Source organism: Coloeus monedula (assembly GCF_965178545.1).
Source record: "Coloeus monedula genome assembly, chromosome: 6".
Taxonomy (NCBI): domain Eukaryota; kingdom Metazoa; phylum Chordata; class Aves; order Passeriformes; family Corvidae; genus Coloeus; species Coloeus monedula.
Window position 1 is genome coordinate 40,003,526 of NC_138786.1, and position 27,811 is coordinate 40,031,336.

Sequence of the window (27,811 nt, forward strand, 5' to 3'; positions counted from 1 at the left end):
GAGCACGTTCACTTCTGATAAACATTATCCTTAAACCACTAGAGACCCGAGCAGAGTAAACGAGCTTTTCCGACAGGACCACATCAGGAACACACATTGAGAAAGGGAAAGAAACCAAATATCCAGGAGATCAGAGGCGGGCTCGGGGGTGGAGGGGTGGCAGAGGGAAGGAGGGGGAACAGACAGGTTGGAGGACAAGGCGAAGGGGGGAGAGAAGGACACAACTGTGAACACAATAGGCACAGATGGGAAGAGAAGCTGCCCGCGCAGCGTGGGAGAGCAGCTCGGGGTCACGCTCGAGCATCCCAGCAACCCTGAGGGAGATTTAGGGGCGCCGAGCTGGTCCAGGAGCGGCGGGGTCGGGCTTACACACTTGTGCGCCCGGAGTGGTCCCCGGCCACATGCCACTGGACCAGGCTAAAGCAACGGGAGTCCCGCGTGTTCAGGGCGGCCAGGGCAGCGGGCAGCCCAGGCCCCGTCGGGCTGAGGAGACACCCTGTAGGGTGGGCAGCCTTGTCGGGGATCCAGACAAGAAACTCCGCTTCGACAAGGAATACCCTGTTAAAGTGGATCGGAAGGTTTACGGACTCGCACCCCTTTTCATTTCTTAATTCTATAAATAATTTAATTAAAGGCAGGATCCGGGTCCCACTAGTTCAACGCCTTCTGCCTTAAAAATATCCAAAGGAGGTCAGCCCAGAACACAGCTCAGAACACAGAAAGGGGTTCTGGCTTCAGCAAACGCCTGCTAGTACTGTCTGCGCAGAATGCCAGCGATTTCGGACAGTGGCATTTGCGCGGGTGAGTGTTCCCTTTATCAGAGGTAATTTTATCTAGGTTGAGGAAGCACCACAATTTACAGGTGTGATATTCTGAAAGGGCAACTCGCATTTTTGAAGTAACCACAAAACTGCCATCGAAAAGCTGATGTTGTGGTGTTTCGGCTTTGTTAGGGTTTTTCTGGTTTGGTTGGTTTTGGTTTGTTGTTGTTGTTTTTCTTTTTTGTTGTTGTTGTTTGGGTTGGTTTTTTTTTTTGTGTTTTTTTTTTTTTTTTAAAATCCATGTGGAGAAAACAGAAGTATCCACCGGTATTCCGATCAAATAGAGCTACCTGCAAAAGAGCCATGATCACCACAAAACGTTTACAACATGCCACTAATTTCTGGGAGATCTCCTGCAACATCTTATTTCTTCACAGTTAGGAATGTTCATTTCGATATGTTCTCTGAAATCTCGCCCAATTAAATTTTTTTTTCCTAAAAATATCCTAAATTCCAATTAAAATAATATCGATACAGTTTACACACAGCAGCGACATAAATTTCGTGGTTCATTTGGTGATATTTCGTGCACTAGGATCACACCCTTATTTCTTTTCACGTTTTATTTAATTTACAGAGTCTATACCTTTGAGACTCTATTAAAAAAAAAAAAAAAAAAAGCAATAAACGACAAAGAAGAACCTCAGGAGAAGAATACAGAAAAAAACAAAGACACATCCTTAGCTGGAGCTGAGAGCCCATGATCTCTGTGTGCAACATGATGTAACGCAGGGCGTAAGACACACACACAGGACCAGATCAGGATCCGTACACCGCCAAACCAAACATGTCTTCCACATACACGCCGTGACCCACACATTCTTTAATTCCTACCAGCTTTGTCTCTTTTTCTTTTGATTGCTAATACGTATCAGTGCCCTTGATAAAGATGAAATCTGCTGCGAGGCACTGACATTTTACGCTTAAGCGCGGTGCAATATTACTGTGGGGATGAAAACAAAACCGGGGCCGGTCTGCGTTGGGCAGCGAGCACCAGCATCCCGGTGCCGGTCTGCGGTGGCCGGCGAACACAGCATCCCAACGCCGGGCGCTACAAGCCCCGTCCTGTCTCCTCCCAAGGCAAGGGAAAATGCAGCTCGTTTCCTGGCCGGTTTGTGATTTCCACCAAAAATGACCCAACTCTCATCACTCACGGTCTTCTCGTACACCGCCTGCGAAACATTCGTTAGCTAAAAGGTGCTTTATTATAACGAGGCGATCAAACCCGCGAAAGAACCTCTCTCCCGCATCACAACCTCAACGCGGGGAGACCGTGTGTGTGCCAAGACATTGCTTTGCTTCATTCGGGGAAAGGGGGAACCTCTCTGCCAGGCTCGAAGCCCCCTCTCCGGCTGTTTAGTCCGGGAAAAGGGCCAGAAAGGGCGGCGCTGCTTTACCCGCCGACCGTGCCCCGGCCCCGCGGAGCTGCCTGCCAATCCCCCGGCCCCCGCCGGCCGAGCAGCGCCCTGCCACGGCGCCAGCCCCGCTCAGCACGGCCCCGCCGCCGGCGGCACTTTGCGCGCAACTCACCGCCGCAGGTGCGGAGCCGCCGTCCCGGCGCGGCGGGCCCAGGTGCCGAGCGCGCTGCGCGGGAGCGGAAGGGCCGCCGCCGCCGCGCTGTCCGTCATCTGCCCTGGCCACTGGCAGGGCGGCTGGGCGGTGGGGCCGCCCCGGGGGCGGGCTCAGGGGGGCGGTGGGTCGCGGGCCCGGCCCAGCCCGGCCCTGCCCACGCTGCCCTGAGGTTGAAATGCAGAAGTCAAGGCTCTCTCGTCGGGATGCAGATTTCCTTGTAGTTCTTTTCTTCCTCACGCTACTGTTCCCTCCTCAGCGGAGATCAGAGAGGTTCGGGGCCAGTGCGGCCAGGAGAGCAGGAGACCGGGAGTCGGTTCCCGGGCATAGGGATCCGTTGGGATTTAGGGCCGGCCTCGAGGTGCCCCGCTCAGAGGAATGGGTAAGTGGCCGGGAGCCGCAGGAGGGTTCAAGTGCTGTCAAGAGAGGGGGAGCACCCGTGCACCGTCATCTGCCACCGCTGTGGCTCCCTTATTGACTTTGTTCGTGTTCCTACAAGTTGTAAGAACATGTTGAGGGTCAGGAACAGGGGAGAGAGAGAGAGCTAATGACTAGTCGGCTTGTTATTAGTGTTATTAGGCGAGTGCGAGGCAGGATAGCAGCCGAACGGATGGCTGGAGCCCGTGACACGTTGTATATTATTCCTGACACCGATCGTAGCAGTTAACATTTTAACACGCTTGTTTTACAGCCCAGTGTAACCGTGCTGCTAAGCGAAAGGCGCTAACAGCACCAGGAACGGTCTTTAAAAAGTTAGTCCCCACTCAGAAGCACCGCGCTGCCCTCGTCTCTCCCAAGATGTAAAAGAATTTCCTCAACTACTTCTCCTTCCTCCCCCTCCCCCACGTCTTAGAAGATGTTTTTATTTTCTTTTTGTTTTCTTCGCGTTCCTTTTTCCTGTGGCAATAAAGCTGACTTGTCTGTTGGGGCGATCTTGTTTTTCATCTCTGGAATGTGCTTTTTTTTTTGGGAATATGCTTGATTCACAGTCTGGAGAGCTCTGACATTTGTTGCCACGGATTTTCTTTCTGTCTCTTCTTTTTTCTTTCTTTCTTTTCTTTTTTTTTTTAATCTCTCACTTCTCTTCCTCCCTCCCCCCTCCTTCCTTCAGTCTCGGGGGCATCCCGCTATAATAAAGAAGCGTGCGTGGAGTGACCGGGGGGCCGGGGGGTCCCTGTCTGTGACATCTGTCTGGGATGAGGAGCAGCTCAGACGCCCCCTTCTGTGCCGTCCGCCGTGTCCGACGGTTGTGTTTGTTCATTTGCTTGCAGAACCTGCCTTCGGGGAAGTGAACCAGCTCGGGGGGGTATTTGTCAACGGGAGACCCCTGCCCAATGCCATCAGGCTGCGGATTGTGGAACTGGCGCAACTGGGTATCAGGCCGTGTGACATCAGCCGGCAGCTCCGCGTTTCCCACGGCTGTGTCAGCAAAATCCTGGCTCGCTACAACGAGACAGGCTCCATCCTACCGGGGGCTATCGGCGGCAGCAAGCCTCGGGTCACCACTCCCACGGTGGTAAAACATATCCGGACCTACAAACAAAGGGATCCGGGCATCTTCGCCTGGGAGATCCGGGATCGCCTGCTGGCCGATGGCGTGTGTGACAAGTACAACGTGCCGTCGGTCAGCTCCATCAGCCGCATCCTCCGGAACAAAATCGGGAACCTGTCTCAGCAGAGTCACTACGAGACTTACAAGCAGCACCAGCCACCCCCACAGCCTGCTCTGCCCTACAACCACATCTACCCCTACCCCAGCCCCATCGCTGCTGCAGGAGCCAAGGTGTCCACCCCTCCCGGGGTGCCGGCAATCCCCAGCACCATGGCCATGCCCAGAACGTGGCCGTCCTCTCACTCCGTGACGGACATCCTGGGGATCCGATCCATCACCGACCAAGGTGAGGAGTGGGCGGGAGCCGGGGCCACAGAGGCAGCCAGATAGGGCTGGAGGGGTTCGATCCCTTGCTCCTGGGTTCTTTCCTTTCCGAGGGTCGGAAGGTGGTTTCGTTGTTTGATTCGGGAAACCTCTCGCGTTTTCCCCAGCACGGGCTGGGCACTGAGCTTACTGGAGGATGTGTCTCGGGACGTGGGCAGACCTGGGAGGGCCTGGGAGGGCTGCAGGAGGACCAGCAAATAGGACACATCGGCCGTCACCTCCGCCACTCTGAGCCGGGAAGTGGCGATCCTGGCCGGAGGGAACGGCCCGGAGTGCGGCGGGACCAGGGCGCACTCGGTCGCGGTGCCAGTCCCGGTCCTGGTCCCCACCGAAGCTCGCTGTCGCACTCCGGTCACGGGCGCCTCCTTGGCGTTACTGAGAAGTCCATTTTCTGTAGTTTTCGCAGTCAGGCCAAATTTGCTTCGGCAGGAAGTTCAAATGTCATCTAATTGCTTTCATTCTGATGCTGTATTTTCCTCCGAAGTGGTGGTCTAGGAAAACCAAAGGCTCTAGATTTGCCTCTTTTACCCCTTTCACACTCTTTCTGTTCCCCCTTCTGGAAACTGTGTCGCGTCTCACGGCCGCTCGCTAGAAAGGCACATTTTTTCCATTTCGGTCTCTGCCAGTGAACTAACAGTGAAAGCGTTACTCAAAGTGTCACTGAAAAACCCATCTTAAATAACCTTCGCCTACAGCGATTTCTGTGTCCCACTTTCTCTCAGTATTAGTGGAGAGGTGGGAGCTCTGATCTGTTTTCACTGCCTTTTTAGCAGCAACAATCCGGTTCTAGCAGCATTTCAGGTGCAAAATGATCCTTTAGGCATTGCAGAATATTTTTCTTATTTCATCTGAAAAGTGATAATCTTTTTTCAAGCAACACATACGCACGCACAAGTATGTTTTCTTTATATGCATACATGCAAAAAATGTAAGTTTGTTCTTCTTTGCCCTTCACAATATAAACTTTATCGTAGTCCTCACTGGCACAAAGAAATGTGCTTGTTTCTGAGTCAACTTTAACAAACACACGCCTGGCCATCTCTGAGGCAATCTAGAGGTAGTGTTGGCAATGAACATTAAAAAGAATGAGAACATTACAATCATATGAGAAATTTAGGTGTTGCCTTGTTCTGGGTTTTTTTTTCTGGTTTTGTTTTGTTGAGTTTTTTTAGTGAGCTCCTCTTTGATTAACACCACATTGGCAGGCAGGCCTCTGCCGGTGCTGCCGGGTGCCTTGGTATCTGCCCGGTCTCCCTCAGCCCCCGCAGCGGCACACATCTTTCCGCGGTGTGAAACCTCCCCCCTCCCCTTCCCATCAGAGGGTCGGGGCTGCGGAGTGGCCGGTGCCGCAGATGGGGGCTGTTCGCCCTTGATTTATAGGATAAACTGACCTTGCTGACACGGAAAGGAAGCCCCTATTCATGGGAAAGTGTGAGATCAGCAGAAAAGGGCGCTCACCGAGGGAGTTCAATTTCTTAAGACAACTTCAGATTTGTGCCTTTCCCCAGCACGGCGAGGGGCCAAGCGAGGTGGTGTCGCAGGAAAGCCCCCTCCCACGGCGGCTCCAATGCGGCCGGGCGCGGGGCTCGGAGAGGGCTCCCCCTACCCCTTCCCTGGCTCCCTGGTGGGGGAATTTGGCCGTTCGAGGAATTTGTTCGCCTGCAAAACATCCTGGTATGCCCATGGCGCGGTTGATAGGTGTGTAAATAATAGGACTCTAACTTCTTGTCCTCCCCTCCTTCTTATTTCCCTCCCTTTATCTCCCTATTAAAAAAAAAAAAAAATTTACTTTGTGTTTCGTTTTCTTTTTCTCCCAAAAAATATTTGGAGCCCAGTTCATGTGCAGCCGTGTCAGGACTGTTTGTAACGCGGGGTGTCGTTTCTCCTCTGACTCACAAATACAAACAAGGCTGTTGTCGTAAATACCCCTTAGGAGAGCCTGGGGGACAAGGGCCGGGCGGCAGCTCCGTTCCGCCAGTGGGGAGACGTGGGGACGAGCTCTGGGCTCGGCTGCTGATCTCTGTCACAGCTTTCACGGAGGGAGCCGACTCCCTTCTTCCCACGAATCACCCTCTTGAGGGCTTCTGGGAGCCTCAGCGAGGTGTGGCGGGCGAGGGACCGGCTTCCCCTTAGCTCTGCCCCACAGACTGCCTCCCATGAGGAGAGGGAGCCGTCTCCATCTCCGAATCCTAGCCTCTGACTCCCTCTCTGCCCCGTCCCTTGTTTTCCAGCAGTGAATGACACTTCGCCTTACCCCAGCCCCAAGGTGGAGGAATGGAGCAGCCTGGGCAGAAACAGCTTCCACTCGCCGGCCCAACACGCCGTGAACGGGTTGGAGAAGAGTTCCCTTGAGCAGGAGGCCAAGTACAGCCAGGTAAAGAGAGAGGGGGGGACGGGCGGTGATGCACAGGGCTCCTGAGCTCGGCCTCGGCTACCGCCCTCGGTTTGGAGCCGATGCCGGACTTCCCTCGGTTTTGGTTTGCAAAGACGGGCGACGTCGGGAAAAAGCCTAGCTCTCGTCCCTCCTCTCTCCGCTCCCACCTCCGGCCCGGCCGCCGCGGCACCCAGCACCCCCATCCCGCCTTGCTGCCGGCGGGCGGAGGCCTGGCGGGGCGGCAGCGATCGCAGCCCGGGCCCGGTCCGCCCCCGCTCCGCCCGCCCAGCGGGCGCTCCAGAAGCGCCGCCACCGACCCCCGCCGCGGCTCTGCCCCCGCCCCGGCCGGGCCAGCGGGCACATCCCGCCGCCGCCTCCTCCCGTACAGCCGCGTTTTACTCTGTCCGCAGCGTGCTCTGTAGTCAGGGGAATAATTTGAAAATGAGGTGTAATTGCTTCCTACATTAAGCATTTTTAAACGCTTAAGTAGACGGCGAATTTCCTACGTTTTAATTACAACACAATATAACTGTTACTTAATAAATCTCTGTCTAAATCTTTGTACTTGCTAATCAAGTCCCATGCCAGGAGAAAAGCTATAAAAGGCTCAACTGTTACTCGTTGGGAAAGCACAGGTTTTGAAAACATTTTTTCCGTGCGATGGAAACATTTTAAAATGCATCAGAGGTCTCTCAGACACGCTGACTTCCCGGCCACGCATTTGTTGTACTTATAACCAAGTCGAAGAAAACCCACGATCGCTGTTTAGCATTTTTCCCGTTCAAAGACAGAGGTTTTGGACATATTTTCCGAGTTCTATGTCTGGTTTTAGATCCGTGTAGAGGAGACTTTTGTAGCTCGTGTTTGGTGGTGAGAGTAGCTTTCCAATTCAAGACGCGGAGCACAAACTGCAGGAACATTTGCAAAGAGGTGAATTAGGCAGAGCGGGAAATACAGTAGATCCCGATGGTGAACAGCTACTTTATTACATATATTGCCTTTTAAATAGTACACCACCCTCAATGCTGTTCTATTTGTTTTGTTTTTCTATCATCCCATTATTATCATGTTCATTTCATATCACAAATAATGTGCACTATAGTATAGCCATGACTGTATGGTTAAAGATAGAATTAGATTTAGAGTTAAAACTCCTACAATTTTCTTTAAAGACTGAAACAAGTGTTATCAGTCTTACTAAAAAATAATAGATATAATTTCTCACTATTCTGTAAGAGCAGCTGTACTGTGGCTTCATGGTCTTAGGTTCCAGGCCGGGCCTTCCGCACACAATCCTGCTGAAATATTCACAGGATCTTGCTCATAGACTATAAACCGTGGCCTCTGATGGATCTCATTTACAACAGATGTGTTGAGAAACAATGCTTTATAAATTGGGTTATATTCAATGCTGGTTTGGAAACTATTTTTTACCTTTCCTTTTTTTCTTTTTTACTCTTTCAATGTTTATGATTTCATCTTCATAATATATCACTGTTCTATTGTCAATATCAGTTTTATCTTTAAGTTTTGTTCAACCTGAAAGATCATGTGATAAATGTAATTTAAACATACACACTACTTAAAAATTGAGAAAATTGCTATTAATAAAATGGAATTCATTTATCAAAATACATTGTCCAGAGAGTTCAAAAGGGCAGAAAAGCCATATTCAGAACCCTGCTCTCTAAAAGAAGATATAGAGGAGGTTCTTCTCAGTTTCTTCCCTGTAATAGTATAGGTAAACAGAATTTGGCTTTGTAAAGTTCCAACACATAGACCAGTCTATTCATGTAGTATTCAGAATTGTTATCCAGAGAATTAATTCAAATGGGCATTAATTGCTTTGTCTGTCACATCACAATTTCACTACCTTGCTAGTTTAGAATGTGTAAAAAAATCATGCTAAATAAGGATGGGAAAATGTTATTTTTTGCAGTTTTTGCCACATTCCTTTTGCTGAAATATTTGTTCCAGACAGTGTGAAGTTTATGAACCAAATTCTTGCTGCACAGAGCACTGACTTACTGTCCTTTCACTGAAGTGCAGTGAGTCTGGAGTGACAGTTTGTGACAGTAAAGACTCACAAAATTCTCTGACATCATGTGATCCATGGTCTCTTGCAATGTGTACCATTTTGGGTGTAAAGAGACGAGCAGGGGACACTAGATAATGTTGGTTCATTTGTGAATCTAGCAGGGGGGTATCTGGAATGGTGGAAAAATGGGGAAGTCTCAGACATACTTCATGTGCCGGAAGGACTGTGGTGAAATACGCTCTTTGTACTTCAGGGTAAATGCTGTTTCCTTATCTCTTTTGGGCAAAGCTTGTTACAAAAGCTCTTAAGGGTCTTAAGGAGGCAGACATAAGATTTCCCCCAGAGAAGAGAAGTGACTGTTCTATAATATTCCAGTTTCATATCTGTATTATCAAAATCAGAAGTGCCTACAAGAGGAGGGAATCAAGTGTGGATATTTAACTTAGGCTTTCCAATTTCACAATGGGAGCAGAGGAAATGTGCCCTGAAGCACATTAACAATGGATTTTGTGTGAGTGATAAGTAATTCTGCTTTTTCCAACAAATATCATCTACATATTTAAGCATCACCAATATCCAAAATTCACCTGTCCATAGCTTGCAAATCCTCCATAACTACTAGGCAAGTGAAAGACTTTCTCCCCAGCCTTAGTCATGGAAGATAATATTTTGCTTCTCAAGAAATCCCCTGGAAAGTCCCTCTGCGTGAGAAAGACTAGAAAAATTGAGACCGAAGAACAAGGTCTTCCATACTTTTACAATATATTTATTTGATCACTTCTTTTAAATGATATACTTTGTTTTAAGACATGGGATACTGTAGGCGTTTTTTGGGCAAAACTCTTATTGACATCCCAGACTTGTCAGGCAGCAGCCATAGCTGACCTCTCCAATCGGTCCCAATGGCTAAATTTCAGCCCTTGTCCCACACACCAGTGGGAATTCACCCACAAAAAAGGCAGGAAAACCTCACATTTTTGCCTTGGCAATATGCAGTCATACTAGTTTAACATGAAACTGAACCTCTGGATGTAGAACATTTTTCATTTTCTGTACTATGAATTTCCTGGTGTCTCTGGAGCTTTTGTTTGCAATGTTGTCCAGTATTTGGGTTTCGGGAGTTGAAAGCTCAGCCTGGCAGACTATGATTCTGTACAAAACATTCCACAGGAAATCAAAAGATGCCTTGTCAAGTTTCTATTCAGGTTTAATTATTTGATGTCCCAGGTTGTCATTTATACGTAAGCAATTGCATAATTTTCCTGATGTATCACACTCACAGATTTGTCATATTGCTTTCAAATAGGGTGACTGTGACTCAGAGAAACTGAAAAGGAAAATAGATTTTTCCGAGGGCTTGACAGTTTTGTGTCATACGCATTTCATACAGAGCACAGTTCTATTGCAGAATTTACACAGAGAGGCACATTCAATGTGGTGTTCAGGGGCTTCTACAAATAATTATGCTATTGATACAAAGGATGAATATTCTGAGTATTTTCTTTTGCATTGCACAGCTTATACTGACAACTGCATTAAGAAAAAAACAGTTGAAATGACTGCAGTATGAACACATTTGTAACCTGCATTTGAAATCAAAACAATAAACATGTATCATATTTAAAATGCAGTTCTCAGACATCTGATGCTTGTGACTTGCTGGACTAACATCATGGATGCTCAAACTGAAAAAATTGCGGTCCTGTATTTACACACATATGAGAATGCAGAAGATCTGACGTGTTTGTATGATTTGCTGAGAGGCAAATAGCTTGGAAATAATTTATTTTCAGATTGACTTTCTGTGTGCATTGCAGGAAGCAGATGTGCATATTGCCAAACGGAGCTGATACTCATTAATGGGAAAAAGCTTGTAACTGGGGGGTCTAAGAGCAAGCTTGCTCCTGGAAATGGCCCGCTGTTTGGAGGCCTCATCCCAAACTTACTGCAGCTGCAGAAAACACTCCTCCTAATTCAGAGGGGTCTGTGAACATAGTTTGAGTGAAGTCTTCCTCTGACATGCTGGCCAAACCCCTAAGCAGCAAGTGCCTCAGGTTTGTCTCAGCTGAACTTAATCAGCTGTTAGGGGCTTGAGTTTTTGGCATTGCTGGGGTATCACTCCCTGTCCCCATTCTGACTGGGGCCGTGAGCTCTGTGTGCACAAGCAGATAAAGGGGAGGCTCCATGTTAGGGCAAGTGTTTGCAAATAATTGTAGGTGTAATTCTGGACTTGCACAGAAAATGTAGACAATGTAAACACTTAGTTCCTGATCTTTCATTTGTAGATGAACAATGAACTCTGTATGGGGTGGCCCTGCATCTGTAACTGCATCTGCAGTGCTTAGAACCCACAACACAGGGTAACTTCTTCCGGTAGAGCATTAAAATGTAACCTTAAATATTATGGCAAATTACATGATCCTCCTACACACATTATTTAATGAAAACATTAACTAGCAAATTACTTATTTGGCATCTCATAACTCAGAATCCAGGCAGCTGGATTCCTGCTATGGGTCTGTGCCAAAGCCATCAATGACAGAGGTCCAGACCTACGGCTTCTCAGTCATACCCAGGCCGGAAGGGGGTGAAGCTGTGAAGGAGAGGTGCTTCTTTGCTTTCTTGCCATAGTACCCGGCAGCACTGTTAACAGAGTCTGGTGCAGGGGTTCAGACCTTGGCTTGGAGACTGGTTCTCTGTCACTCTCACTGGGATCTCCAGACCAGGCCTGCTGTTAAAATATTGCCACTAAGATGGCTTGCTCAAGGTCTAGGCATCCTTGTCATTGCATGTTGTGGGTGAGGGGGATGAGCTGATCCCACTACATGCACCCGATTCCTCCCCAGGTGATCTGGATGGCACCCAATTCGAACCCCATTTGTGAGACCTGCCTCTTACTGGCCACCTGCTTCCACGGCCAAAACACAGTGCCCTGTCCACCAACCCACATGGCTTCAGGGCACTCCACCCGGATGAAACTAATAAAGAAAGTCAGAGAGGTGAGTGAATGGTATGATGACACTCAAACTGCACTCTGAGCACCTTCTGCTCAATGGACCCCAACCCACCAGGAGGTCTGCCATGACAAACGTGGACCAGGGACTGTAAAGTGGGAGTGATGCGAGATACCTATCACAGCCAAGGAGCAGAGTGCCTGGAGCAGGGGTATTAGATGTGATTTGAGCTGTTCAGTCTTGGTCCTTGCAGTAGATTGGCAAGTATATAAAGACTGTATAGTGTGCTTGAATTTGTCTGTTGTGGCAATTTATCAGCTTTTAGGAATTGCCTACCCCCCTACTAATAATAACCATAGGCATTCAACAATTGCTGGGCTGTGGTTTCACCCTCCTTAGTGTACCAGCTTCCCAGTAACTGCCTCTGCAACATCAGAGATTTGTTAGGCATAGGAGACTGCTGTTTTGGCTGTCCCTGAAGAGAACAAGGTGGGGACTTTACCAGTTTGACCCCATATTTGCCTAGCTTCTAGACATCAAGAATCCCTTTGAAGTGTCTGTGTCCGTAAGTCTCCTCCCTCAGTTTCATTTAAATAACACCATATTGAAATTACAATATATTTCATAGAATTATATTTCATATTTCATAGAACCTTTCAATAATACATTATGGTGTTAACCAACAGCATAGAAAAGAACAAATGTTTATTCCTTCCAGTGTATTTGCTTGTTTAGTGTCCATGTGTGCCCTGCCCAATTCCAGATTTTGCCAAAATACACACGGGAAATTATTGTGCAAATCTGTTCTAAAACTATGGGAATCTGTTAATTCCTACTCCAAGGAGTTTGCTTATATGACATGATTTTTTTTCCCCGGTGCTTTCCTATTGTCCTCATAAACACAGTCTATCTGTCAAAGGAAGACTTAAGCTGTATTTTTGCCATCAGAACCAGACTTTGTGCTTATAGCAACCAGAATTTGTTTTCACCCCCCTTTGACATAGTCTGGTTGTGAAGTTTGTTAAATAGTAGAACATACCCCAAGATCCAGCATATTCACTGGAAAGGCAGTGACTTTGATTTATATAATCCTTCTTTATTAATTTTCTCTGTTTGTTTTTTGTTTTTGTCTCTCTGAAATTTGAGTTCTTTTACTCAGAGTTTGGACTAAAAGGCAGGAGATGCTAGGTTTTTCTTCTAATTGTTGTTTATTATTTTCTTATCTGTAATACAGCTGCTCGGGAGTGCCTCTTAGTTAACAGGGTGGAAAAATGGCTGTGAGTTCTAACTTTCAAGGCCTTTTAAAGTCCAAATCAACCACTTATGAAATACCAAGTAATATGTTTTTACGTATAATCCAATAACTATCTACTCATGATCTGCAGTGCGGATTTTTTGACCCAGTAACAGAGCACTCAGATTTGTGAAGAAGAAGGAGAAATGAAGAAGAGCTAATCCACACCCAAAATCCTCCATATTGTTACACGTACATATAATTATATCCCAGAAACCTAAATTCTCTAAACCCAGGGTTCCAACACTTCTTAGTCTGGTGAATGAAAGGAAAGCAACCATTCAATGATAGTGCAGACTTGAACTACAATCCACATTTGCAGACATTTAGGTGGACATATTATCGTGTGTTTGTTGTGCCGTGATAGATCGCACTTCACTGTGAAAGCTGTCTATCCACCATGCCTTTTTCTCCTACCTCTCTTTTCCTCTGTTGTTTTTGTAGTAGATTACTCAGTGTCAGAGAGTGAGTGGTGGTCTTTTCTCTTTTTCTTTTTCTTTTTCTTTTGCTTTCTTTCTTTCTTTCTTTCTTTCTTTCTTTCTTTCTTTCTTTCTTTCTTTCTTTCTTTCTTTCTTTCTTTCTTTCTTTCTTTCTTTCTTTCTTTCTTTCTTTCTTTCCTTTTTCTTTCTTTCTTTCTCTCTCTCTCTTTCTCTTTCTTTCTCTCTTTCTCTTTTCTTTCTCTCTTTCTCTCTCTCTCTCTTTCTTTCTCTCTCTCTTTCTCGCTTTCTCTCTCTCTTTGTCTCTCTCTCCCCCCACCTTTTTTTTTTTTCTTTTGTTTCTGCTGTAGTTTGCTTTTGGAAAGGATTGGTGATGGTGTGTTAATTCAAGTTACTATTACTTTTTCCAAAACTGGGATTTTATTTCCCTGAAGAGGCTGAGATTTAAAACTGGATAAGAAAATATAATTTAGAGCGATCTTGATGTATGTCCCAGCTATAGTTAAAACACTCAGTTGGTATTATCTGGTTTCTGTGTTATTCAGGGCAGCTCAGGATGGCTATAAGTAAAGGAAATAACTTCAAGTTAATAAAAAAGCACGTTAAACATGGGGGAATGGGATCTGCTCATTATGAAAGGACTGAACTTTATTTCAGAAGGAAGTATTGTGATTTTCCTATGCAGTATGTTGTTGTGCATTGAATTTAATAATAGGAGAAATAGCTGTAAAGAAAATGGCATATTTGTAAGAGATATTGTATAGGACTGGGTAGCTAACTATGTTTGAAATCTTAGAGCACTCTGGCATGTGAATAAGTCCATTTTAATTGTGACTTCAACTAGAATACAACCTTTGCGCAACTTAGAGTGAAAGAGAAATAGTGTAATTCTCCATTCTTGAAAAGTCTCTTTTCCTTTTTCAAATCTCAGTCTTCTGGACATAAACTCAGTTCAGCTGAGCAACAGAGCAGCTGTAAACCCCTTGCTCATGTGTTATTTTCAAAAGTGTCTCGACTCCAATGTATTATCACTCTTTGCTCTTTCTTGAAGATAAAGGCAAATATTAAATTAGATAATATGATACCAAATTGATATCCTACATACAAAATATCCCTCTTCAGTTTAAGATTTTTTGTATGTGGAAATTATTTAATGTCAGTGTCCTAATTATTCAGTCTGTTTTATTCTCTGCTGATTGCAGTGAAACGAATAGAAAATCAAATCATTAATATATTCAATAAAATAAGCTAATTCATCTAAAAATATAGATATTTAGTCTAATATGAAAATATTTTTGCAAGAATCTTTTCCAGCACTATAAAATGCAAACCCTGATTTGCAGGGTTAACTCTGGCTAGGTTATTCAGATACACCTTAGCAATTTTAATTTTAATAAAAAATATTTTTAATAAAAACTGTTATCATAAACTGGGGAAATTTACTCAGTGCTCACTTTTGTAACCCTTCTTTAGGTGGTTCTGACTTACCTGTGTAGGCACATTAATTTTAGTGGAAGACTTATCTGAATGAATATTTGTGGTATCATGTAATTTTTCCTGTTGATGCTGTAGCACTGAGTTGCAGCTTCAGAATTTAGCTCTAATTTAGTACTACAATTTCTACAAAAATATTACTTGAAGTTATTAATTTAAAAACATTAAAAAACCCCATTCCTATTACTTAGATCATTTAGTAGTGCCATTTTCCTAAATGACACTTCTATTACAGGCCTGCTGCTGCTGTTTGATTTGGAAAATTTGTTTACTCTTCCCTTGGGATCCCATATGTTGGCTTGATTTATAAATCATATTTAACCTCCAATTATAAAGGGAGATTCAGCATGTTGGCTTCCTTAATGTTTGCAGTTTGTGTTTGATTGCTCCTAGTCTTGTTGTCATAATCTTTTTGACTGATTATGTGCATGTCACTAAAAACATGAGATATCCTCTGGGTTTTTATGCTAATTTGCTCTTCTGATTGAAGGACTAGATATTTTGCTCCCTGCTATGCTTTTCTCTTGCTGTGGAAAAAATTACTTCTGCATTAGCTACTTCATGACTGTGTTTTCAGGACGTTCAGCAAAGATTCATCATTTACAGAAAATGTTTGAAGGTTTTCATGTTGAAAACCAGCAGCGAGAGGGTGTCAGTGTGTGTGCAGAGCTGCGGCAGTGTCCCTGCAGAGCGAGCTGCTGCCTGCCCTCCTCGGCGCTGGGCAGCCGCTGCTCCCAGTACCAGGCTGTGGGACCTCTGCAGATCGGTTTCGTTTGCTCTTGGGGAAAGGCTATGCTGCAGGATCAAGGCAATGTGCTGAGCTTGCTGATCCAAGGACAGGAAGGATTCATTCCATCCAAGTCAGTGTTGGAATTGAGAGACACAAACAAAAACGACAACCTTATTCACCAGAGGTGTGTCCCTTAAGCCATGACACAGACTGAACTTCTGATGACTGTAGCAGGGGACTTTGGGCTGAGTCACTGTCCCAGCTCATTCAGGCTGGCGACTTGAACCCTATGCTGTTTCTCCAGAAACTTTTTTTTTTTTAAATAGTAATTTAGACTACATCTACAAAGCCTGCATTCTTAGTCTATGCAATACATGAACTATTTAATTAAATATTGTAACAATTTTATTACAATGGGCAAGTAATTTAAATAATTGTAAATAATAACTTTACAATAAGAAGAATAATTTACATTCTTCTAGACACTCACTTTAGAGTTAGACTATAAAATTGAGGTGGACACACCTGTGGCATCAAATCTGCTCTCGTTTGTATTCACATAAACGTGAAATGAGATCCTTTACATTATTGCCATTAATGATAGCTAACATAAATATAGGTCTGTGATTTTGAATATTGCAATTCTGGGTCATTTTCTGAAACATTTAGAAGCCACATGGGAAGGGAACATAGGAGATGGTCTAATTTTTATACTGAGAGAATGCATACCTAGCAAGCAAAAGTCAGGGAAGGAAAAGTAGGGAAGGGAATGAAACAAAATAATATCAATTCACTACAATATATAATTTGAATTTATACCACAAGGACTGAAAGTGAAATCTAGCTTGCATGTTTCTCTGGTTCTTCTGTGATCAAGGCAGAAAAAAACCAAAATCAGGTACTTTTTCTGACATGGATTGACTGCAAAGTTTGTCCAGAAATCTTGTACCCTTGTGTCTTCTTACCGTGAAGGAGAGGAGGCTGAAGCTCTACAACACATTACACAAGCATAATCTTCAAAACAGATATCAAGGCATTTGTGGTGGTTACCTCTGGTTTGGGGAAGAATTGCTCTGACTTTTAGGAGTTCAAGCAGCTAATGGAAATTACTTATTCCAAAGACATTCCCACATGAGCTTGGTTCTAGACTTGCTTTTCATCCACCCACTACTTCTGTGTTGCAAATCACAAACAGACTGAAAAAATGACAAAAAAAGTTGTCTGTAGTTAGTATTGTATCTAAAGTGATTAAAACGAAAGATTCCATCTGTTAAAACTACTCAACCAGCTCCTTTACTGGTGAAAATATGCGCAGTCTGCTTGTTTCAGCAGTACCATTTTGTGTGACCTAAAGCAAGTCTTTATGTCCACCCTGGCTTTGATATCTCGCCTGGATATTCCTTTTACGGTCACTGGCAGGTATCAGCAGCAACTTGGCAGAAAGGCACCAGACCCAACTTGTGAGCCTGACCCAATTACTCTTGTTTTGCTGGTATCTTTGCAAGAATATGTTTGAATGAATTTGTGAGTGGGTAGGAGATTGTGTATTCTAGGTTTCAAGTGCAGCTCTAAAATTTGGAAATACTTATTCCATCAGTTGTCTCAAAACATTGATAAAAGCAGCAATTCAGAGCAAAAGTTTCTCTCTGATCTTTGTAGAAGCCAGAAAGTAGGCACTTTCAAATGGGAACCCTTATCTCTTACACAGCAGAGGTTCTTGTTCAGCTAGAACTACATGTTTGTTTGTTTGCTTTAAAAAATTAGATTTCCCTTGAAAAACGATGGTTCAAATTAAGAAAAAAAATATTTATAAAACTTAAAAACCAGGTTCAAGAACCTCTGCACTTAAAACAAATTCTTAGGGTTTTAAAAATCCATAAACACCGTGAGGTTCTTGCACTCCTAATTACGAATGTTTAGATTTTGGTATTAATTTCCTCTGATTGAAATACTGCAGGATGAATTATTCATCCAGTATATACAGGGTCATGGAACTTAATCCCCTCCATTTATTTTAAGTGAATGTCATGTTTGTAAAAAGTGCCAGATTGACAGACAAGATTCAACCCTTCTGATAACCTACACTTTGAATCTAAAGCTGTTTGCTGTTTGGAAGTAAAAACTCCCATGTTAAGACTATTAGGTCAAGTCTTTCACAGATGAAAATCAGAGATGAAAATTACGGGGTGTTTTTTTTGTTTGTTTGTTTGGGTTTTTTTTGAGTACCATAGTTTTAAGTCACATAAAGTGAGATTTTTCTCTATCCCCTCCTTTTTTAGCTCAGGTCAGAGGAAGCCTCTGAGTGATTTGTGGGTATGGCTCAAACCTTGCTTGAGGCAGAATTGCACTCCACGCTGGGCCAGTTCCTACCCATCCCAGTGCCACCTGCTTGGCTGAGGGCATCTGTGGCATTCACAGAATCATGGTTTTGAGTGGTAAAGCTTTGTAGCAGTGCAACGAAAATAAGAATGATTCCCCAGTTCAGTGAGGCAGTGATGACAGACAGCATTGGTGGCCTCTGACAGGTTGCAGCTGGTGGTTCCTACACAACTGCCTCCACATCCTGCCCTCAGTAGTTGGGGCAAGGTCTTTCTGACATTCAGAATAGACTATAAAAACAACAGTTTTCACAGCTGTGTTTTGAATAAGAGTGTGTGTGTGTGTAAAAAGGCTGTTCTGGCTGTTATAAATCAGTATTGGTATTCTTTTAAATTAAGCTTTTACAAAAACTAGTGAATTTTTAGTCAATTTCCATCTATTTTATCAACAACAACCCAAGTGGCACCTACAGTACAATTCAATAGGAAACTTGGGCTTCTCCATTAATTATAGTTCAAAGACTTTGTGCCATAATGCCATAGAACGTATGTGTGATTGGACCAAATATTTATCAACAGTGTCTACATTAATGTGAGCTGTTCAGGAGCTCAGATTTGCCTCAGATCATGCAAAGTCATCTGCATATGGTTGCTGAGGAACCCCTGGTGGCCTTGTCTGCAGGAGGCCAGGAGATAGGCTTGAACATTGGTGGACCAGCAAAGAGATGCCTTGTCTGCACATTGCCTGGCACAGATCTACCCTGTACCTACTAACCCATCCTTCCAAAAGCACAGCTAAGGGTTCACACAACATGAGCACTCATAATGAGGAATCCTACTTAAAATGGGGCTTCCAGGCACAGCCTTGAGCCTACTGCTTGGTACCAGCCTCCTCGGGAGTGGGAAAGCCTGAGGAACAGGGTGGATTCACAGAGTCCAAAAAACTCTTTTGAGGTTTAGAGGGTGAAGGTTTGTGCCGCCTCAATGGCTACGAGACTTCAGGGACTTGTCCCATATACTTTCTCCTTCCAACACCCACTCCTTCAGGGTTTCTGTACCTCTCTGTCCACATTATGTTTGGGTTGTGGCTCTTGATGTCCCAGCACTACAATCTGGTTTTAATGGCTCTTCTGCCCCTGTGCAAAGCTTTTTGCTGGTGCTTGTTACAAAAAACAGAGGTGCTCGTCCTTGTTTCATGTTTGCACATTGGAATAGCAGCTTTTTAGGGTCAGTTACAGTTTTTACTTTCCAGTAAACTCAATGAAATAATTTTCCATGTGATTCAAGAATTGTAGTGATTTGCAGTGTAATTATTTGCAGGTTTGTCTTAATTAGTATTGTTGCAAACACTGATATTTAAAGCTGAGGCTAAAGTATAATTCTAAGTCACAGCAGGGAGCACGTGATTCAAGTTACTGTTCAGCTCACAGATTTGGAATTTCAAAATAATAAGGCAAGTTCAGCGTCATCAAAATATTTATGGATTTGGAATGACAATTATGTTGCTGCTGCAGCTGTATGTTTTGTATTAATTAATATTCCTATTGGAAGCTTGTGGCCAGGATCCCATTGCTGTCTCCTGCTGCTTTAGATTGCTGTACAGGTTTATATCGATTGAGTCCAGCAGAATTACTGCTTTGTTTCCCAAATGACAATGAGAGGATAGTCTAGACAGTGGAACTCTGAGATACATGGATAGGAAACGCATGAGTCTGAAAACGGGCCAGTGCCCTTTATGAAGGTAAATACTGGAAATCAGGCAGGTGCAATCCAGGCAGAAATTGAGCAAATGAAATGTTAACATCGTGTGAAGTTTTAGTGGGAAAAAAAAGTCTCTTTCATTTCTTAACTTTGCACTATTCAGGTTGGGTGCAGTTGTACCATGTGATGATGCTACAGGGTTTGCTGAATCAATAGTCTTCTTTCACATCCAGATAGGAAACATTTTTGAGAAAAAATCTCACCCCAAATCCTAAAACAAACACTACACAAATTGAAACTTGAGCAAGATAAATGATCCTGGTTTGTACCTGTTGTGCTGAAGAAACATTTATGGGTGTGAAATAAACCACCAAACACTTTTTAGTTAAATAAGGAGTCATTAATTGTGAAATCATACCATGGCTGACTGAAGGACTCTCCCATCTCTATTTAAATAGAAACCCTTCTCCCCAGCCTACAGAAGGACCTAGGAAAATAGCTTGCAGGAAAGGACCCAGCCCTGCAATTGTTTTGTGTGCAGAAGCCTTATTGAAACCAGGAGAAGCTATGAGCAAAGAACATTTACAAGTTTTTTTATCCCAAGTATCTAGAAAACAGATTTTTGAAAGACACCATCAATAATACTACTACTATCGTTCTGACTCATGCTCTGAACAAACAGTTACCAAAGAGTTTAAGATGTTCCACCTCCCCCAGCCGCTGTTACCTCTTCACTCTGGGGAGTTCTGCCTTCAGATCTGTGCCTGCACCTGCCCATGGCAGCTCCAGGCTGAGCCCACCCTCCTTCGGGGCCAGGAGAGGTGAGGCACAGGGATGAGTCTGTCTCTCCTGCTGCTGGGATGGCTGTGGTCACTGCACACCCAGCTTTAACTGCCACAGCACTACCCAGCAGGGCTTGCTGCAGTGACCAACACCCTGTGCAAAATTTGGGAAAGGTGGGTAAATGTTGCAGTTCATCTACGCCAATCTGCGGAAGTCATTGTCAAGTGCATCAGGGTGCTCAGGGAGAGAGAAGGGAGAAAGGCTTTTAGGAATCCATCAACAGCAGCTTGCAGGAAGGTAGGCAGGTGTACAGGGGGCTTAGCACCTCCTGCCCTGATCTTGGTGTGTGTTCCCTAAACATCTGCTTCTGGTCCCTGTCTGGGACAGGTTGTTAGGAGATGTGTGGAAGCACTGATCACGGTGGGGTAACTGGTCTTCAAAGCAGAAGGGGCCTCTGAGCCCCTGGAATTCAGGGGAACGGTTATGAGTTTCTCTCTTGGTGTCCCCACTGGTCCTAGTTTTGGTACAAAGCCCCAGCAGCATCTGAGGGCAGCTTATTTTATGCCAGATCCAATGTGTCTTACTCTCTTAGAAATGCTTTTCCCTTCCCTCTCCTTTCAGGCACCCAATGGCCTCCCAGCCGTCAGCAGTTTCGTGTCAGCACCAGCCATGCCTCCCTACGCCACAGCAGCCCAAGTGTCACCTTACATGACGTACAGTGCCACTCCATCCAGCTACATGGCGAGCCATGGCTGGCAGCACGCCGGGGGTACCCCCCTGTCCCCCCACAGCTGCGACATCCCCTCCTCGCTGGCATTCAAGGGCATGCAGACAGCCAGGGAGGGCAGCCACTCTGTCACGGCCTCCGCTCTCTGATGCAGGAGCTGGTCCAGGAGCACCATGAGCTCACTGGCTCCTCGACCCCTGAGCCTAGCTCACGGACTGCTCTCTTCATGCTGGCGATACTTGGCATTTCTCCTCATGACTTGTCTCCCGTAAGGCTTTTGGGATTGAAAGAGCTGAAGACAACATCAGAAACTGAGAGAAGTGTGGTGTTGTGCTCTTAAAGACTTTGTGTCCCTCAAAGGGCTCGTGGAGCCTTGTTCTACTCTCTCCTGGTCAAACCACACATATTTATTCTTAATCATCACAAACTTTCTAAATGTGCAATTGTTACTAAGATTTGTGCAAAAATCAATAAAGAAAAATCACTACAGAAAATTCTGCTATGCCTTGAATCAGCAAAGGTGGCTGAATGGGAAGTGTTTGCCAATTGCCTAGAGAACAACCCTTTAATTGATGAGATTATACATCCACTGTTATTGAGAGGTCCTTTTTTGTTGTTTTATTGGGTTTTGGTAATCAAATATAGAACGAAGGCAATAGGTGGCTTTCCGATTCTTCTGGCATGTTGCCATTGTCAGGCAGTAGTAAGACCTTTGTGATTTTATCCATTTGTAAATAGAGGCTTTCGACAGCATTTGTTTTCACCTCCCAGCACATTTCTTACCTTTTTTTTTTTAAGAAGATGATTTCTAGTTATTTTCTATGTCTTTGCATGGTGGGGTGATAGCCTCAGGTGATGAGGTTTAGTTAGGGGTTTTTGGTCATGTTTTTGTGCCACGGTGGAGGCTTCAGCATCTTATGAAATAGTTCTCTCTTTGGCAGAAGAGTCAAAGGCAGAAATCCAGCTAAGTAACTCTCCACAGTCATAGCCAGCCTCCCAGATTCATGAGACACCACATTTGTAGGAAGTGTACAAACAGAAATGGGTGGAAAATATCTGAACAAAACTGAAAACTGTAGAGGAAAATGCTGTTAGTGTGCAACCTGTGCAGAGATGCTTACAAAGCCCTATCAGTCAAAAACCCCACCGAGAAACAGAATTGTACCATCATTCTCAGCTCACTTGTGTCCAACCCTAGGATTATATTGTAATTTTTTAAACAGAAAGTTGTCTTCAATTTCTCCTTTAATGAATGTAAAGTATGGCTCTTGGTAAAGTTTACATTGTTGTTCTGAAGCATTTTTTTTCCCTTATAGGTATACTGGTGGTGGTGCTACAGAGATACTATTTAATATAAGCAAATTTCCTTTCTACATTTCTGTATGCAGTGCCAAGTACTCTGTGCCAGTTATTTTGCTTTAAACTTTAATCCCAAGAGAGCTAACATTCTGATTTTTGAAAATTTACCTGTTTTCCTTGGGCAATAATAAAGTTCTGACTATTATTATGCTTTTCCCATGCTGTAGGTATGTTCAGAATATGAATGTGGACAAAAAAAAGCCTGGTGTGACATTTCATATCCATTATAGACTATTAATATATTGTGTATTTTAAAAAATGTTTTGCAATAACTTAAATTACTGTAGACACAGTTAAAGCAAAGGAGAAAATATCATTCTTCATATATTGTTCTGTCTGCATCCCATATTAAAAACACTAATTCAGTGGGAAAGTAAAATACCGTCCCTCTTAAAATATAGTTCTCTTTTTGTGGATTTCCAGCTTTCATCACCAAGAAAGCTGTGGGTAAATTTTCATAACAATCTAAGTAATCAGACTTACGTCATGTACAGTATGTCCACTGAAATACAGATGGACACAGCTGGCTGCTGCCACCTTTGCTTCTTGCACTAAAAAAATAGAACTGCATTTCTATAAAGAGCACAGATATTGTATTTGGCCCCAAGGAAAGAAAGATCTGATGTTCTTCAGCCTCAAATGTATTCAGCAGCTGTTTAGCTTTAATGAGATGCTGAAACCCTTGTTATTCAGTAGAACACTTTTTCAAGAATGTTTCTTTGAAACCACTAAAGGTGAAGTGCACACAAGTGCATTTCCACTCTGGCACACTGTTAGTGACGTGGTGGATGTTATTCTGCCTTTATGCTGTTATAGCTGAAATAAAATGAGCCTTAACACCATGGAAAAGAAATCCCTTTAATACTAGACAAGCTCTTCACTAAAGATAAAATGGGGGAAAAAAAAGATAAGAAAAAGATTGTAAGTAGGTAAGTGATTAAGTTGGCAAGAGGATTTTAGCTTTCAACTTAGTTGTTCTACTGGATTATAGAATTATGGAGTGAGTCTATCTATTGTTTTCCACAGAACTCAAGGGGCACCAAAGGGAAAAGAAAACCAAAAAAAAAAAGAAGAGACACCTTTCAAAACTCAGCTTTTTTTGAGCTTCAAGACTTCACAAGCCTGTAACAAAGTGTGCCTGTGTTAAAAGTTTTCCACATTTTTTTGAGTAACACGAAGTCATTTCTGGAATAAAAGTTGTCTTTCCTGACATTCCAATGAGGAATTAGTGTGTTTTGACAGACAGATCCTTAGCTTATATCAGTTATGTGCATTATCTTCAGCTAAATCAAGATAATTTATAAAGCAAGGACAGGACACTGTGTTAATTATTCCTCCCGTGGGATACATCATCATAAACCATTTTTGTTTTGTGTTTGTTTAGGTACAGCTCTCCACGCATCTGCCTGCTGTACATGATGCCTTACCCCTGAATGGGAAGTCAGTGGGGCTGCATGCAGAAAGTGTTGCTCAGAGTGAGCAAAAGTACCTGACCTTGGCTCTTAGTGAACTGCCTGTGATGGATTTTTTTGGTGTGAAGTTTCACAATTTTTTTTTAAAATGTAAACCTACAATGTAGAATACTCCTTTGCCCAAGGACTATTTCACTGGTTATACTCATGGGTAAATTTAAAACTGCAAAATGTTAGCTTACTAACCTCACAACTCTAAACCATTTTACATTGAATTAAAAAGAAAAAGGGAATTGTTTTCTGAAAAATAATAATTAAGGGTTAAGTGCTGCTGTCAAGTACAAGGGTATAAATCTGGAGTGAACCCACTGAGGTGAATGGATGCATTTGGGAAACATGCAGTATATGTGGGTGCAGAATTAAAGTTTTTAATCTGAAAAGTCTACACTTTATTCCCAGGGTGTTAAGTGTTTCCAAAGAAATCAATGAAGCCTAATAATACTCCCTTCAGCCGAACTGTGTTTGCATGGCCCCACTTCAGAAGATCTTTGCTGTAAAACTGAATTTCAGCCCATTTTACATGAGGAGTAATGGGGGATTGGGCTGGTACTTTCATAGGTTTGTTTTCCCATACCATGCTGTTTTCTGTTCTCAACTATTTCTCGTTTTATCCAAGATCAGGCTGAGTTATTAACTGAAAAAAATCATGTTGGAAAGGATGTAAAACCGAAGGCTATATATGTATATACAGTATGTTTAAAGCATTTTATTTTTATATTTTGAATGCCCTAAATTAATAAAAGACAAATTATAAAGCCTTTTGCTTTAGTTTTTGAAAGTATCTTAGTAGTGTCTTCTCTTTGGCCAAGAACTGACAATAAAATGCAACAATGAGAAACACTTGCCTTAAAAGCATAAACTTTAACAGAGCTAATTTTATTGATTTTAGCTGTGAAAGAGCATAGGTATGAAAAGCCACTGTTGCCAAATTCAGACAAAAGAGAGGCTTATTGAGCATGTTGATACAGGCATCTTTGAAAGCTCTGAAAACACATTTCTATTTTTAACTTTTTGTTGCTTTTCCAATGCTTTAAAAACACTCGTGAGATGAGACTTCACATGTGAACTGCCATTTTCAAGTAAAAATGCAGAAAGATACTACTTTAGGATTGCTAAGGAACAGGTTTGTACCTCCTTAAGAACATTTAACATTAAAAGTGTGAATACAGTATGGGGAGATACTGAAACTTTCAGCAATTGCAAGATATGTGCTCATTTGACAACAAACCAAGTTAGATAATGGAGACATTTTTATAACAGAATAATGTGTGATTTTAAATTATTTATAGAGTTTTTAAAATTAAAATGTAGAACGAACAGAAACTATGTCTTCAGTCAGAATAGCAGAATTTACTGTATTTCACAGAGTTAGAATGGCCAGTAAGAACATGAGTATATCCCTGAAATAGTTATATTTACAGTGACTGGGAAAAGCAAAAATTTTAGCTTCAGAGCAACAGTTTTTTATCTACAGAAAGGTGCATTTCTTCGAGGTGTACGGCGAGCTAATTACAACTGCAGATGTGCTATCAGTCTACAACCTTTTTTCACCATTCCATGGTGGAAATTAAAGGCTAAGGGGTCAGTCAGGGTGCACTGAGCATTTTTACCACAGGACAGCTCTTTTGAGAATAGTATATCAAGGTGGATAAAAAATTTGCAGTAAAATCTCGTATACCTAAAATCACTTTTTTCTGTTAATTTATTTACTCATTTCTTCTATGAATCCATGTTGTTTTGCATTTTTATGTAACGATGCAGACTAATTATTTTCAGTATCTTCTGTGTTCTGAATGAAATTTATATCATATATATGGCTAAGAACAAGTAGGATATTTAACACTATGCATGTTTTTAAAGTTGTGGCTGCTTGTGCTGTCCTTTTCTATCCAAACTCTGCAGAACTTGCAAAGTTCTTCTATGTATGCTGAAATCATACTGGGCTGAATTGAAACTGGACCCAAGACTGACTCAAGAGTTGCAGAGTATGGGTCATTTTCTTAATGTGGAGTCAATGGAGCTGTCAGTTTACAATAGCTCAGTATCTGCCCCCCCAAGATTACTCTTTTTTTTTTCTTTAAAATGCCCTGAAAGTTTTTATCTTGCCATTTCAGCTGAAACTTTTAAAAAAGTATGTGATTACATAGAATGATTCTGTGTCAAGAAATTTCAGTTTGTCCTTTAAAAACTAACTGGTTCTTATGTCTGCTTTATATTTTCTCTTGGTCCAGCAAAACAATTACAAATGTCAAGTGCTATTTAATTATGCATTTACAGAAAAGCATGTGCTTAAATGTCTTCTTGGATCAGGACCTAAAGACCCTATTTGTTTTTAACATCACTGCAATCTGAGGGTATTCAACAGTATAAAGGATAAGAATCAATTTTACTTTGCTATAGTGTATTTTAGAATGCATATAATTTTAAAGAGTACAGTTTTCAGAAGTGCTACTTGTGATTAACTGTGTCCTGAAGCCAAGCATAAACGTATTCATAAACCAAAAGCATCACTGCACCACCTGGAAGAAAAGATATTATTTTAAAACATAGAAAATTCACCATTTTCAAGATTTTATAGAGCATTTCTAGTGTGTAATATAAACCAGCATATGGCAAAGCCTTACTTGCAAAATGGATAATTCTACTATTTCCCAAGTTCACTAAAAATTCACCAGTTCATAATCTGTACCAATTTTTCTTAATATTAGATTATAAAGTTGATGTAAATAGCTTGCATATTAAATCAAATTCACCCTCAGTGTGATTTTTCCTAATACTTTTTCAAGATTAATATTTTTCTTTGTTCTTCTACAAGTAGAAACTTTTAATCTGGATATGCATATATTTGTGTGCCTGTTTAGTTCGATTTGGCCATGAAAGAGCAATTTGACTGGTGGAATGACAAAAATTCATCTCCAGAATGATGAAAATTCTTCTGGGTAAGATTCAAGAGACATTTTCACCTGTTTTTTCACCATATCTAAAGCAGAAAAATCACGGTATTGAAATGAGTATAATCTTTCCTGTCTACACATCCACAGGTAAAATTTTGATCTTATGAAATGTCATTATTTGCTAGAATTGATAACAGTATAAAATCCCATCTTGAAAGCCAGGAAATATCTTTACTGTTAGTGAAGCCAGACTGTAACTGGGCTGTAATTACTGTATGAGATAAAGAAAGGAACATTTCAGAAGGTGTATATATATAACTAAATGCACAGAGAAGCTTCTAGTGGGAGAACATGGGTAAAGAGAACCAGGCTGCATGAATAAATATATATTACTTGTGGGAGCCAGCACTGGGGCATAAATATTTTCTTTCCTTTGCCTTTGCCTGTTGGTTCAGTTGGCAGCTTGGAGAGGCACCTCTAACAAGCATGTCTTCTGCTGAACTGGGCTCGCCTTTCTGGGGCTCAGACAAGCAGGCACACAGAACTACCACATGAGTTTCTCCATATCACTCATCCTGAGGAACCATCATCAGGCTTGAAATCATCCTCTATGAAAAGGAACTCACAGACATCTAGACAGAGCAGAAGTTTGCAAAAGGCTTTGTCCAACAAACAAATCACAGACACAATATCTAAGACGTGATTTGAACTCAAATCAAGGCTGCTTCCAAATCTCATACTGTGTCATCTGCTTGTGTATCTCTTTTCCTGTAAACATGCACATGGTGAAGAAGGAATTACCTTCCCAGTCACAACAAAGATTGTATTATTGTTTCATCAGGAAGTCAAACCTATATATTAGTTAGTCAATAGAACCACAAAAGTATTTAGAATGAACTTCACATTTAAC

The 27,811-nt window shown here is 42.8% G+C and overlaps 2 protein-coding genes across 2 annotated transcripts in view; one reads left to right on the plus strand and one right to left on the minus strand.

Annotated features, from left to right (window-relative positions):
• Positions 1–1,772: 1,772 nt before the first annotated feature.
• PAX9 (paired box 9) lies at positions 1,773–21,325 on the plus strand (the record flags this gene model as incomplete). Its single annotated transcript, XM_082283461.1, has 7 exons — positions 1,773–1,901; positions 2,037–2,480; positions 2,650–2,772; positions 3,502–4,288; positions 6,561–6,700; positions 11,585–11,737; positions 21,071–21,325. The coding sequence occupies 7 exons, from the start codon at positions 1,773–1,775 to the stop codon at positions 21,323–21,325; spliced, it is 2,031 nt and encodes a 676-aa protein (XP_082139587.1).
• Positions 21,326–26,455: 5,130 nt separating this feature from the next.
• Positions 26,456–27,811, minus strand: part of SLC25A21 (solute carrier family 25 member 21) — a gene marked incomplete at its 3' end in the record, with an annotated part of 235,648 nt that continues 234,292 nt past the window's right edge. Inside the window, exon 10 of the mRNA XM_082283648.1 lies at positions 26,456–26,526. Coding sequence (XP_082139774.1) covers positions 26,456–26,526 — 71 coding nt within the window. The remainder of the gene's footprint in view (positions 26,527–27,811) is intronic.